At 34.4% G+C, this 13,151-nt stretch overlaps 1 protein-coding gene across 2 annotated transcripts in view; it reads left to right on the plus strand.

Moving 5' to 3' along the window:
• GABRA2 (gamma-aminobutyric acid type A receptor subunit alpha2) overlaps nt 1-12,482 on the plus strand; it is a 63,160-nt gene extending 50,678 nt beyond the window's left edge. For both annotated transcript variants that reach the window (XM_056490582.1, XM_056490583.1), the window contains exons 9-10: nt 1,330-1,532; nt 5,437-12,482. In XM_056490582.1, the coding sequence (XP_056346557.1) occupies nt 1,330-1,532; nt 5,437-5,745 (512 nt within the window). In that variant the 3' untranslated portion in view covers nt 5,746-12,482. The remainder of the gene's footprint in view (nt 1-1,329; nt 1,533-5,436) is intronic.
• Nucleotides 12,483-13,151: the final 669 nt, after the last annotated feature.

Consider the following 13,151-nt stretch of genomic DNA (forward strand, 5'->3'; position numbering starts at 1 on the left):
CTGCTGCACAGACCACAGAGAGCCCTGAGGCTGAGTCCACCTAGCTTTGCTCTGCCACCCTTTGTAGCACCTTCAGAGATAGAGTTTTTTACTGAAAGGATGAAAATTGTGAAGTCTGAGGAGGTCTCAGTAGATGTAATTGCTGCCTCTCTTTCACACAGTGGTTAAAATTGCTTCTTCTCTTGAAGGAAAATCAGAGCTGAGTCGATCCTCCAGAACCCAGGTGGCAGATTGCTGACAGCAGAAGATCTGGCTTAGGGAGAGTGACTTTACTTTCTCTTGGGAAGCCTCCTACACCAATTTTATGAGTGTGCATTTGTTGAAGCTGTGATGTGCTGTTACTAATATTTCTGCCACGGCATCTCCTTTGCCTGTCACAGTGAAGTGTAGGTTTGCTGATCTGTGCCAAGTATATCACTTTGTGTCACTTTTCATTCTGGAGACGTCCTTAATGGTGTGCCACAAAGGGAATAGTTTAGTTTGTGATTCAGCCTGAGGTGGGAGAACTGATTTACTTAAGGATAAGGCTATGGATTTCTGCTTGCTAAATCTGATTCAGAAGTTCTTCTCTTCCTTTCCTCCCATGTAACTTCTTCCTGATTCTTTTGGGAGGGATTTTTTTTTTTTTTTTTTTTGCATTTACTGGGTCCTTCTTGTGTAAAAAGTACAGCAAAATTCTTTAAGTAACTACCACAGTGAATGCACAACCTTCCTGCATCACCAGCTCTTGTCTTCTGATACATAATACAGTTACAATAATCTGTCATTTCAAATCAATGCTGTTCTAGAAAACAATCCATGTTACCTGAATGAGAACTTACCTTGTTTTTGTCTTTGGGTATGTTACTGAATGGTTAGTAAGACAGCTACTTTAAAAAAGAAAGAAAAGAAAAAGTTCTCATAAAAAAAGTATATTTGTGTGGTAATTTCAGTAAATATGGGTGCCTGACCTGCAGCAGTTGCAGAGAAGCCAGCTACAAAACATTAACCCATTATTCATTATTAGTATAATGTTGCTAAATATTATGAATCTGTGAAGAAATTATTAATTTTTTCCTTAAAATATTTATTTTTTAAAAGAAAAATTCTGTAAGTAAAATCATCAGCTCATTAAAAAGGGGAAGTTTAGACAAAAAATTGAACTGAAACAATTTCAAAGGAAAATCCAGATTCAACATTTAATGTAATTTAAGCAATATTTGTCACCAACTTAGAATAAAAATTTGCACTGTGTTTCAAAAACATACCATAATGTTTTTTGGTTTATTTTTGCTAACATTCCAAAGCCAAGTGAAATTGTTGATGTTGTGTTTTTGTGTCCCCTTGCAGGAGTAACAACTGTGTTGACAATGACAACACTAAGCATCAGTGCTCGGAATTCACTCCCCAAAGTAGCATATGCAACAGCTATGGATTGGTTTATTGCAGTTTGTTATGCATTTGTATTCTCTGCATTAATTGAATTTGCAACTGTAAATTATTTCACAAAACGAGGATGGGCCTGGGATGGAAAAAGTGTAGTGAATGATAAGGTAAGTCCTAAGGAAATAGTCCTATTTCCAGTCAATTACCTAAACCAGCTCTAATAATATTGTTTTGATATTTTGTTATATAAAAAAAGAGAAAGATGCTTTAAATCAAAATAATGTAGATGTATTTTCTGTCCTGAACAGAAATATATCTGCCCTTATGTAGCTAATCTCATTTGGTCTCACTAATCCAGATTTAGTTATCAAGAACTTTTTTTTTTTATATTAGGAACTGTCTGTCTTGTTTTTTGGCTCCTCAGATACAGCTGTTTATCTGATAATTGATAAAGTTTAGTCCAGATTATATTGGTTGACCACTTTTTAAATTATTTTTTTTAATTCAATTGGGTTGGAAATAAGAAAAAAATACATAAATATGTATATTAGTTTTCATGGTATGTAAGTTTTATATAAATAAATTAAAATCCATATATGTAAGTACTATGAGTAAAAAAAATCTAGAACTTCTGAACACTTCCAGTATTCTTAAACTTATTGCTAATGATAGCTAGACCCTAATTTTAAAGATAGCAGATGTACAAAATTCCTCACATATGATATATTGATGCTTTTAGTACACAGAAACAGTCATGCCTTAATTTTCTGGTTTTTATAATGGTGTAGCCATGATGGAATGAAGACGTTTTAACCTGATGGAATTTCTTATTTCACAAACAGAATGAGCTGCTGACACACCTAAATTTGTACATTTGTAAATTTTCAGTTTAGAATTGTAATAACACAGAACAATTATAAGCTCACTCATTTTGACTGACAATATATTTTATCATTTTTTCCTATCTCAGTCCTTGATTTTACCAATGAAAACAGATTTCTTCTGACAAATCCACAGATTTCTGTGATTCTTTTTAAAATAGGATAGAATTTTATTGCTTTCTAAATGACTATAGTAAATGTATATGTAAAGTATACATAAAGTATATGTAAAGGTTTCATTAACTGATTTCTCATCATTTTGAATGCACAAAGAAGCAAAATGCTCAGTTAATAGTAAAGGAGAATAAGAAGACATGTTTGTTCTTTATAATTCCCTGTAGTAATTGTAGTAATGTAGGGATCCCTTATAAACTCTGATCATCCTCTGCTTATTCCTTTCAAGTACTACAGGGTTGTCTCATGATCTTAGGAGTGGCAATTGTTTAACAGCTGGGCAGTATTCCTTCCCTAGGAGTGACAACAGTATCCATTATAATCTAAGGTTTATATACCATCCATATGTCCAGTTCTCTACTTTTTTCAAACTGACTTGACAAAAAGCTAAGCTTTTAACATAGTCATAGTTTCTCATACAAAAATATGACTCAGCTTTATTATGCAGGTCTCATTAATGGTATTGCAGATACCTTTTAAAAACACAGTAATTGTGTCTGAAAGGAAGGACTTAGAGATGAATTAAAGTGTTCCTCTCATAATTTGATTTGGTAATTTGCTCCTTTTTTTAGCTGAATGCATCTGTACACCTAAAGCCAGGCTTACTCTTCACCAATTAAAATAAAATATGTTTCCTCAGTGACAGTCACCTGTGTTCACATTATATGGAAATTCTTGTCTAAATGCTGTTGACATGGAATTTGCCTCACAGAAGAGCAGGTGCAGGAAAAAGCTACATATTTGATCAACTATTTTTCTCCAGTTAATAGGGAACAATACTGAATTCCCAACTGATTCCCAGATTTTTCTTTTTATGTGACACCATCTCATAAGACAAGGTATCTTGGGCACAACATCTAACCATGAAGATCTTAGCCAGATTTTTAGATGGCACAGATAAATATCAAATTAGATGTAATTTAAAACCAAAATTGCAAATGAAATAGATGCCTCCCAGTGGAAGTAAAAAATTGAAATGCATATTTATGAGAAATGTCAAAAGAATTCTCTTACTTGTGTCACTTCCATCAGATTAAAAATCGAAACAAACCAATACAACTGATGAGTTCTTAAATGATCCAGAAGTTAACTATTTCTTCATCTGCTTAATTCTGTATTTTGTGAAAGAGATGGATTAAATCTAATATTTATTTGCTTGTCTCTAAATTACATACGTATATTTTAAATTACATTGTTTTATTGTATTATGTTTTATATATAAATGATATATGTTATATTTATATATATGTAAATAATATCTATATATTGCTTCCTGAGAAGCTGCCTTCCATTCTTTCCTGTAGGTTATTAGAGATTCCTTAGTCTGAGATTGCTGCAAAGCACTGGATCAATTTACAGCATTGCAATCTTATTGCAGAGCTAGTCTGTGAACCTTTGTATTAGCCTAAAACCCCAAGCCTGTATTCATTCCCTACACATCCCTGTGCCCATGTGTGCTCATGGACTCTCCATTGAGCTGCCCCTGGTTGAACTTCAGCCCTTTGAAAGCATTCACAATCCCATAACAACACACAATTGGTGAAGCTGGACTTGACCTCTGGAGATCATTAAATTTATCTCCCCTTCTGCAAGCAGGGTCAGCTAGGGATGGTTGCTCAGGGTCATTGTCCTGGTATTTTTTTTAATATCTTTGAAGATGAAAATCCCACAACCTCTCTAGGTAACCTGTGCCAGTGCTAGATCATGCTCATAGTAAAAATTGGAGGTTTTTTAATACTAAAGTGGAATGTTCTGTATTTCATGTGCCCATTGCCTCTTGTCCTTCCACTGAATTTCACTAGGAAAAGTCTAATCTTCTTTTTTCTCATATATTTGCATACATTGATAAGACTTCCCCTGAGCCTCCTCTTTTCCATATTGAACAGCCCCAGCTCTCTTGGCCTTTAATATTTCAGATGCTTCAGGCTTTAAATCATCTCTGTGGTCTTCCACTAGACTAATTTCCTTGTGTCCATGTCTCTCTTGAACTGGGAGGGACAGAAGTGGATCCAGCAGTCCAGATGTGCCTCCCAGAGCTGAGTTGAGGGGAATTATCACTTCCCTTGGCTGGCTGGCAGCACTCTGAAATTCAGCCCAGGAGGCTGCTGGCTTTTGTTTCTGCAAGGGCTCACTGCTGACTTGTGTTCAACTTGGTGGCCACCTGGACCTCCTGGCTTTTTCTACAAAGCTGCTTTCTAGCCCATTAACTTCAACCTGCACTGGTGCATAGCTTATTCCTCCTCAGGTGCAGGACTTTAATTGCCCTTTTCTGAGCTTCATTAAATGAATTCCATCCCACTCTCCTTATCTTCTGCCATTTTTTAGATTCTTAGTCCTGCTTTCATCATTGTTATACGTTTTTTAACCAATAATTTATGAAAATCAGAAATAGTTTTATGGCTAAATCTCAACTCAGTTCTAAAACTATCAGTCTGGATTCCTTCTTTTACTTAATTGCAATCTCTTTTTGACCTCTCTATATGTGTGTATATATATATATATATATATATATATATGTAGGTGCAAACACATTTCCCCAGAGCCTCTAAAAAATGTATACCCTTACGTGAAATTAATTTATTTATTAGTGGTATGTTATGACGTGCCCAAATAATAGTCATGCTAGTTTTATGGGAGAAAGGAGGCCTAATTTTAATTTTACTACAATGGCATACAATCTTCATAGAAAACATTGTAACTGACTTGCAATTCTGTTGTAAGGAGACAGATGCAAAGCCACTACAGAAAGACCAACTCTTTTCCAGTTATGCTTACAATCACAGTATCAGAGACTTCCTCACATAACTTCAGTAGGGCATTTGATGGTGCAAGAGCAATCTTATGTCACCTCAACCTTCTTTTTGGATAGACTGGAAGTGTCTTTATATCTGAATTTATCAGCATGGTTTTTATTTTGAGATGCTCACTTCTTTCTTTTACTTTTGAAATTATGTTTTATTAAGTCTGTTCGGGCAAATACACATGAAATATTTAACTTCCTGCTGTCTTCCAATAGAAAAAAGAAAAAGCATCTGTCATTAAGAAAAACAATGCCTATGCAGTGGCTGTTGCCAACTATGCTCCAAATATTACCAAGGACTCAGTGCTACCAACCATCTCCAAGAGTGCTACAACTGCAGAACCCAACAAGGCAAAACCAGAAGCAAAGCCACAAGAAGCAAAGAAGACGTTCAACAGTGTTAGCAAAATTGACAGAATGTCTAGAATAGTTTTTCCAGTCTTATTTGGTACTTTTAATTTAGTGTATTGGGCCACATATTTAAACAGGGAGCCTGTCTTACTTGGCTTTGCACCATCAACCTAAAAGCTGACTTGCACTGAGGACTTGCAGCATCATTCTAATCAGATAGGTTGTTCGCTATGTACAGTCCGACTAATAACTGCTAATCTGTGAACCATTATGTACAGTGTGTATATAAATGTTTTGTCTGTGTGTCTCCAAAGGAGGGGCACAGTGTTAGTTCATGGGTCTGTAAACAGATAGCACCCATGGCAAATACAGCCAGCTCTTTAAAAAGTTTAACCCAGGGGACTTCTGTTGAACTAGAATTCAAATATACAGAATTATATTCTCTCCGTACAATGAGATGAAGATGTGATCCTACATAATTATTTAGGAGCAGTATTTTTTTAATTTAAAGTTAAAATATTTTTCTATAAAGTAACTAATTCTACTTTAGTGAAAGAAGCTGTCATTTAAAAAAGTGATTTTTTTAAAAAGGTGTAATTGTTTCATACAACAGCAGTGCCCATGTACATAACAGAGTACGGAGGTCGTGCAGTTCTGCTCTTCACAAACATTCTGGATACAAGTTAGACTGAAGAGGTAGTAAACAACTAATATATATGGCAAAAGCCACAACTTTCTTACTTCTGTCCTCTTTGAAGTTGTTAATAAATTTACCTAATTGATTGCAGGGAAAAGGGATAATCAAATTCAATATCAACCAACTTCTGCTAGTTAGATACTTATTTTTTCACTGTTTTATTTATTTGATATTACTAAGCTGGATTATCTGGTTCAGCAAAACTGGATTTTTTTATTATTATTTTTGATTTTGTTCTTAATTGAATTATTTTCAGGTTTATAGAATGACTTAGAAATTTTTCACGTTTAAGTTTATCAGTAATATAATATTTTTTTTTTCTTTGCTTAATGTTTTCCTAAAGCCTGACATTAAAATATTTACCTGTATTTGTCCCAGGAAGCACTGTTTTCAAGGGAAACAAGAACCATGATTTAAGTTCAGGAATATGTCCATATAATAAAAGTTACTGCTGCTTTTGTAAATTGCAACTTTACATTTCGCTGACATAACTTTACAACAACTTTGTATACTAGAAATGATTTTGCTAAGATTTGAATGTTATTTTTTTAATAAAAGGTCATGCATCATCAGTAGGCATCAGCTGTATTTCATATACACAAATACAACAAAATTGGATCTGCCATTGGCAATTTTATAAGAACATTTAATACTATCAGTAAAACTGTTTTTCTTCTGAGCCTTTGCAAAGATTCTTTATGCCCCTAAAGGCCTGGTAAATCATAGCATAAATAATAATTGTGTACTGTATTTAGATTTTAGTATACTTGGCCAATCAAAAATATTTTGATTCACACATACATTAGCAGTTATTAGTTGACCTTTAAAAAAGATACACCTTTATGATGATGTCTTCTAGTAGAGACATATGTAGTCGTATAGTGTCATTTATTGCAGTTTTGTACAGTAACTTGAGTATAGTGCATAAAATAGATATGTTCAGAGTTTAAAAAAAGTTGTACAAATATTTCTAAAATCAAATAAAAGAGTATCTTAAGACATGGAAGTGTGCTAAAAACAACAAAGAGAAACACTGCTTTCTTTTGCTGTTTTATTTTCTTGCTTTTTCTTTGCTTTTGATGTGATTCTGTTTTGTACTTTGTGTGACAGTATAGATGCCAAGGTCACAAATGCATATTATAAATAGAATTAATAGTTAAGACAGAGTTGACATCAGTAAAATAAAGACATTTAGTAGGTTATAAAAGAAAGGGAGAAGCATGGACAAGGTGTGTATCCCTTGAATTCCCTCTAATTAAACTGTCAGACTAAACCTTTCTCATCAACAGTAGCTTAAAAATGAGCACTTTACTCAGAACATTAAAATAAAAATATCCTTATTTTCATATATATTTATATGTAAATGTAGATCTTCCATGTAACATGGAGATGTGTGCAATAGTGTGATTATGAACAAAAGGCTAGGAGGCAAGCAATAAAAAAAGAGGTTTTTTCATGGTATAAGCATGCATTTTTAAAATGTTTTATTTGTAAATTATAAATTTTCCCTTCAACACCACATTGTCCAGGTATGAATAAATATATAAATATGTACATATGTACAAATAATTGTAAATATTAGAACTATAGAAAAATCCCTTCACTTTTAGCTCTGTTTTTGGCAAAGGGCTCTGACTGTATAGTTTAATGGAGGCCCCTGCTAAAATGCTCTTGAACTTGAATAGCTTGATTGTGTTTTCTGTGGCTGAGGGCTCCTTCCTGTGACCTAGTGAGAGTTCTTACCTTCTGTTCATATGGGCAGGATCTAGGCACTCTCCAGACCTCACTGGGTTTGAGAAACAGAGGTTTGTGTTTCACCCTTGGCTACATTCCAGGTACTCAAACCCTTCCCAGTGCTGAACTCTTGTGAAATTCTCCATGCACGACACTGTATAGTCAGAACTCTCCTCATGCCAAATATGAGTGTGCTCTGTCATGTTCAATCACCTGATAAGGAAGGATTTTTGCATCCTTATCCAAGAATGGGACCTTCCCAAAGGCTTTTAATGGTAAACAAGACTTCTCTGGAAAATAACATCTGGGAAACTCAGAGCTGCATGCAAAAACATATCTTCAGTTTGCACAAGAAGCTGTCTCATGTTAGTCAGCCCTGCTGCTACTGCTTTTGTTGGTACAAATATTTTTTCATTCACTGACCCTTTTCTCTACACTTGCTTGAGTCAGTAAAAAAACCAAACAGGCGTTTATCACATGGTAAAATTACATTTATTGCCCACTTGTATAGAAAAGTAGGCATATCTTATAAACTCAGTGAAAAAAAACAAAACCCAAAACATTTTAAATATTTACATGCAGTTATTGAGGGCATTAGCAAGGCTTTTAAATGGGTACTCTCCAGAAAATTTAGTTAGTTGGTCTACATTAAAGCACTCTCCTTCTATGGGAAGGAGGAGTATGCTTTACTGTTTCACTGCTGAAACATTTACAGGGGCCCAACATAAGTTGGAAATTTGTAAGACTATCAATTGGATAAGTGAATATAAATGTAAAAACTTAAGTGAATGGAAGCATCGTGCAAGGAATACCAGAATACAAAAGTTAGGCCTTATTTTCTTGTTGGAGGAGTCTGAGTCATTTCATTTAGTATAGAATTCATGTCTGGGATTTAAAAGCTAATGCCACAAATCTATGTGCCAAATATGAAGAGGTTTCCTATAATTTGAGTAAATCTTGCAGGTCTTAAATACTTAATGTGGGTAGTATGAGTGAGAAAATGCAAGTCACTTCTCTATCAAGGACTTGCACATGGAATCTGCCAGTGAATTTTTTGGTTGACATATTAATCTAATTTACTTCTCCCATTTTTCTTGGGTCAGCATGTCATATTTTATGACTTAAGAAATTAATAAAATAAATACAAAGATAAGACACTGTGGTAAAGATAGATTGAATTACAGTAATTCTAAATGAGGTTTATGAATAGGCCTCCAGTGTAGTACTGGGGCACATATTTCTGGATGCATGTGTCAGTTAATTTATAAATCAGCATGAGAAGTAGAGATCAGCACAGTTTATCAGGTAGGGTTGTCTGCTGGAGACTTCATGACAGAAGAGTAGCTCTGAAACTCCTCAATTATGCTGTGGCCAATTAAATTACCTCCACCTGTCATATGTTACCTAATTCAACTTGTAACTGCTGCATTGTTGAGCATCTTTTAAAAAAATAGTAGGGTAGGCATTCTGAGATATGAGCTTTAGTTTGGAAGACTACTCATACCACTAACATTATTCTAAATTAAGAAGCCAATTTGCCCATACAGTCACAGAAAGAGCATCTAGAGACCCATCAGGAGCCTTACTGAGCCACCTTCCCTTCCCATGGTTACAGATAACACACAGCGTGGTGAGACTTTTCAAAAGTAACCAAAAACTGTCTGAATGAAGTCAACCAGAAGCAGCAGGGAGGAGGTAGGGATGTATGGGGGAGGAAAGGAGAAAAGAGAGCACACAAATAAATGGCTTTGTTACCATGGCAGTGGAACGTGACATAACTGAGGAAGAAGTCACTGAGGGAGGTAATGTGTATTTTTGTTTCAGCTTCAGGTCTGAGCCTTCACTGCCACATGTGAGTTGTGGACAGTAACTTCTAGAGCACATAAAATGGAAATACTTGCATAAATTCTACTGAACTTGAGGGACACTAGTTGTGCCTTTGAAAGGGAGAGGCCTCTGCTGACTGCTTTGTGAAAAGAGACCATGCAGTGCTGTGTGTCTCCTGCTGTTTGGAACATCCTGGGTGGAAGGAGAAAAGAAGGTTCAGAAATTAAGTAGAATTTTGTTAATTCTACACTTTGTTTTCTTAAGAAGCATGGCTTTCACTTGAGCACAGAGAGTCAGCACTCATCCTCCATACCTCTCATTCCTATTCTGAAAGCTTAGTGCAAGGTTTTGCCTTGGCCTGCACAAAATAGATGAAGTCTGTGCTGCTGGAAGCACTCCTAAAAAATTTGTATGAAAGATTATTTCAGTGTGGATTTGAAGCTATCATCATCTATGCCCAATTATGTGCAGACACATAATGCTAAAATTTATAAAGCCATGCAATGAGTTTTAAAGTAGAGGAAGAAAACATTTTAAAATAAACCCAGTAAGTGAAATAGTTTCATTATAAAAAACACAGAGTTTGACAATTATACAAATGTCTAAATATACCTAAATAGACTCCCTGAGTGTGGTATAATTTCATGTCACATATAAAGTTTTCCTCTCACACACATTTGAATGCTAAAATAATTATGTGAGTTTATGTAAAAGCCAGATCACCCTTCAGCCTTGAGTAAAGCAAATGATTCTTTATAAGGCAGTGTTAGCATTCCTTCCATCTCATCCCAGCAATGATGGACCTCCTGCTAGAATGCTCTTAGTGTGCAAGATAAATTCAAGCTACATCTCTTTAATATCTCATATTTTTTCTTTTTAGTCAAGGAAACCTCCTTGTCTTTTCTGTAGATGACCCAAACTCCCTAACAAATAGAACTTTAAGTTATTTTCTGAATCCAGTTATTAATTATGGTCATCTGAGAATCAGTGTTTGACTTTAAGTCTTTAGCAGTAGAAGTTAAAGGCTCAAAAATTTGTTGCAATGCATGGCATGTGTTAATCACATGAAATGTTTTTTTCCTCTGCTTTAAACCACTTACTTTTCCAGAGTTAGATCCTTCTAACTAGTTAGATCCTTTTAACACATGTTTTTTGGGGTCTGTGACTATATCTTACTGGAAGAGGATAATTGAGGGCTTGACATCTCTGATGGAGATCAGGGCAAAATTTGCACTGAATTTAAAAAAACTAACTTACATTCTCATCAAGTTTCATTTCTGTCAATGAAGTCAGTAAGGACTTTTACAGAAAAGGAGTACACCTAACTACACCTGGGGTCTCCTTTGGATTGGGTTGTCAATTCTTTAATCCATGAAAATAAGCCCTTAAAAGAAGTGTCAACCATACTGAAATACAGGACTTACATCTATTTCTTCCTTGATATTTATTAATGCCCTTTAAGAATATTTTGAAAGTGCTATAACTTAGGATGAGGTGATAACACTAACATAAAGGAATTTGGAGGATACTTTAAAATATGCAAGATGATGTATACTCTTCCTCTCGTGTTGGAGTCTACATAAATATATATGATTATATTTTTATTGCTGGATAATTTAGAAGTTCTATTTTGCTTTCAAATTCTTTACATAATGATGTGAATAAGGTGTTCTGGAGTGTGTCCTTATGCATTCAAGGTTTTTAATGATTGCAATGAGTGCTTTCATTCATCTGATATTAAAAGGGGTGAGCTTCAACAGCTTGAAGTGTTATATTTGTTTTCCAATACTTTATCCATAAACTATGCCATTGAGGATGGATGGAAATAAGATATTACTTTGATCAACTGCTTTTGATATTCTTTATTAGATGTTCATTTTGGCTGAATTTCTCAGTTTATAGGCTACTGTAGCTTAGCAATAGCACGGAATGCAATGTAGTACTTTACATCTGTTAGAACACATATGCACCGTATCTATAAACTGTTTAAAAATCACTTCCTAAACTGCACCTCTTCACCCTCTCCCCTCCAAACAGCCACTTTACTAGGAAACATTGAAGGCACTTTAATATTAATGGAAGTGATTACCCTAAATGCTGTTATTACTTGATTAAAAATAGTAAAAATAAAGTGGTCTCTGATTCATACATGGTTTGCAATTTCTCAGCTGGGCTGGAGTCAGAAAACATTTATGCATTGTATGACAAATCTACTTTAGTGAGTCACTTAGGTGTGAAAATGTATAGGACTTGGAAAATAGGCACTCCCAGTATATTAAAAAGAAATAAGGGAATGAGAAGAATGAAACCAATAATTTTGAAATTAAACACCAGTCAAATATGCACAGCAAGAAACTGCATGATAAATGTAAGTATACTTAACCTTGAACATCAATGTCATATAAAATCTTCTGGGTGACAGTTTACTTATTTAGTAGGTTTCATAGTTATAAATAATTAAAGAAGATGATAATATTCTGTAATTTGTGACCTTGTTTTAACTGGGAAAATTGTTACTTTTCTAAAATGTAAAAGAAATAACTGGATTTATGTTTGAATGTGTCACTGCTTGCTGTTGAAGAATATTTATTAACCACATGCAAAATATTGCTTAACATTATCTTTTTGTACTTCTTATTAAAGTTAATTTAAATATAGCACATTTTGTATTTTTGTTTTTAATGCGTTGACAGCACAAATATTTAATTTCCTTCATGTCTTTTCTCTTAGGACTTGTGTGGGTTTTTCATTTTCTTGTTTTTAAACAACCCATTACAGCCTCTATGAAGGTGCTTTTTTATTAAAGACAGTATTTCCCAAAGGAAACAAACAATATATTGTAAAGAAAATATTCCTCAGCTTGGTGAGAGTTTAACAGATTTCCTCTTTATATAATGAGAATACCCTCATATATTCATATTACAAATGGCAATGTTTCATATTTTCTGAAGGTTATAAAACATGTTGCTGCTGGGTATACACTAACAACCAAATGATGTGGAGCATAAGAAACCTCCTACCAGACAGCTTAATTTGTCAGAGGGAATATATAGGGTAAAAAAAGCTTACTTAGAAACAAACAAAAGACTATAGTAAGGTGCAGATTTGAGTTTGATTTTCTGTTTTAAAATAAGCATTCTGATTCCAAGTCTTTCAATGAAAAAGCTATAGATTTTTCTGGGATGACCCTTTCTTTTCCTATAAAGTCACATGTTCTCACAAGAAACACATAAATGTTCTTCATGGGTGATGAAGAGCATGACATCCTTCTGTCCAAATTGGAGAGACATGTGTTTGAGATGTGAAACTGGCTGGATGGACA

The sequence above is a fragment of the Oenanthe melanoleuca genome, chromosome 4, assembly GCF_029582105.1.
Source record: "Oenanthe melanoleuca isolate GR-GAL-2019-014 chromosome 4, OMel1.0, whole genome shotgun sequence".
NCBI classification, from domain to species: Eukaryota; Metazoa; Chordata; class Aves; order Passeriformes; family Muscicapidae; genus Oenanthe; species Oenanthe melanoleuca.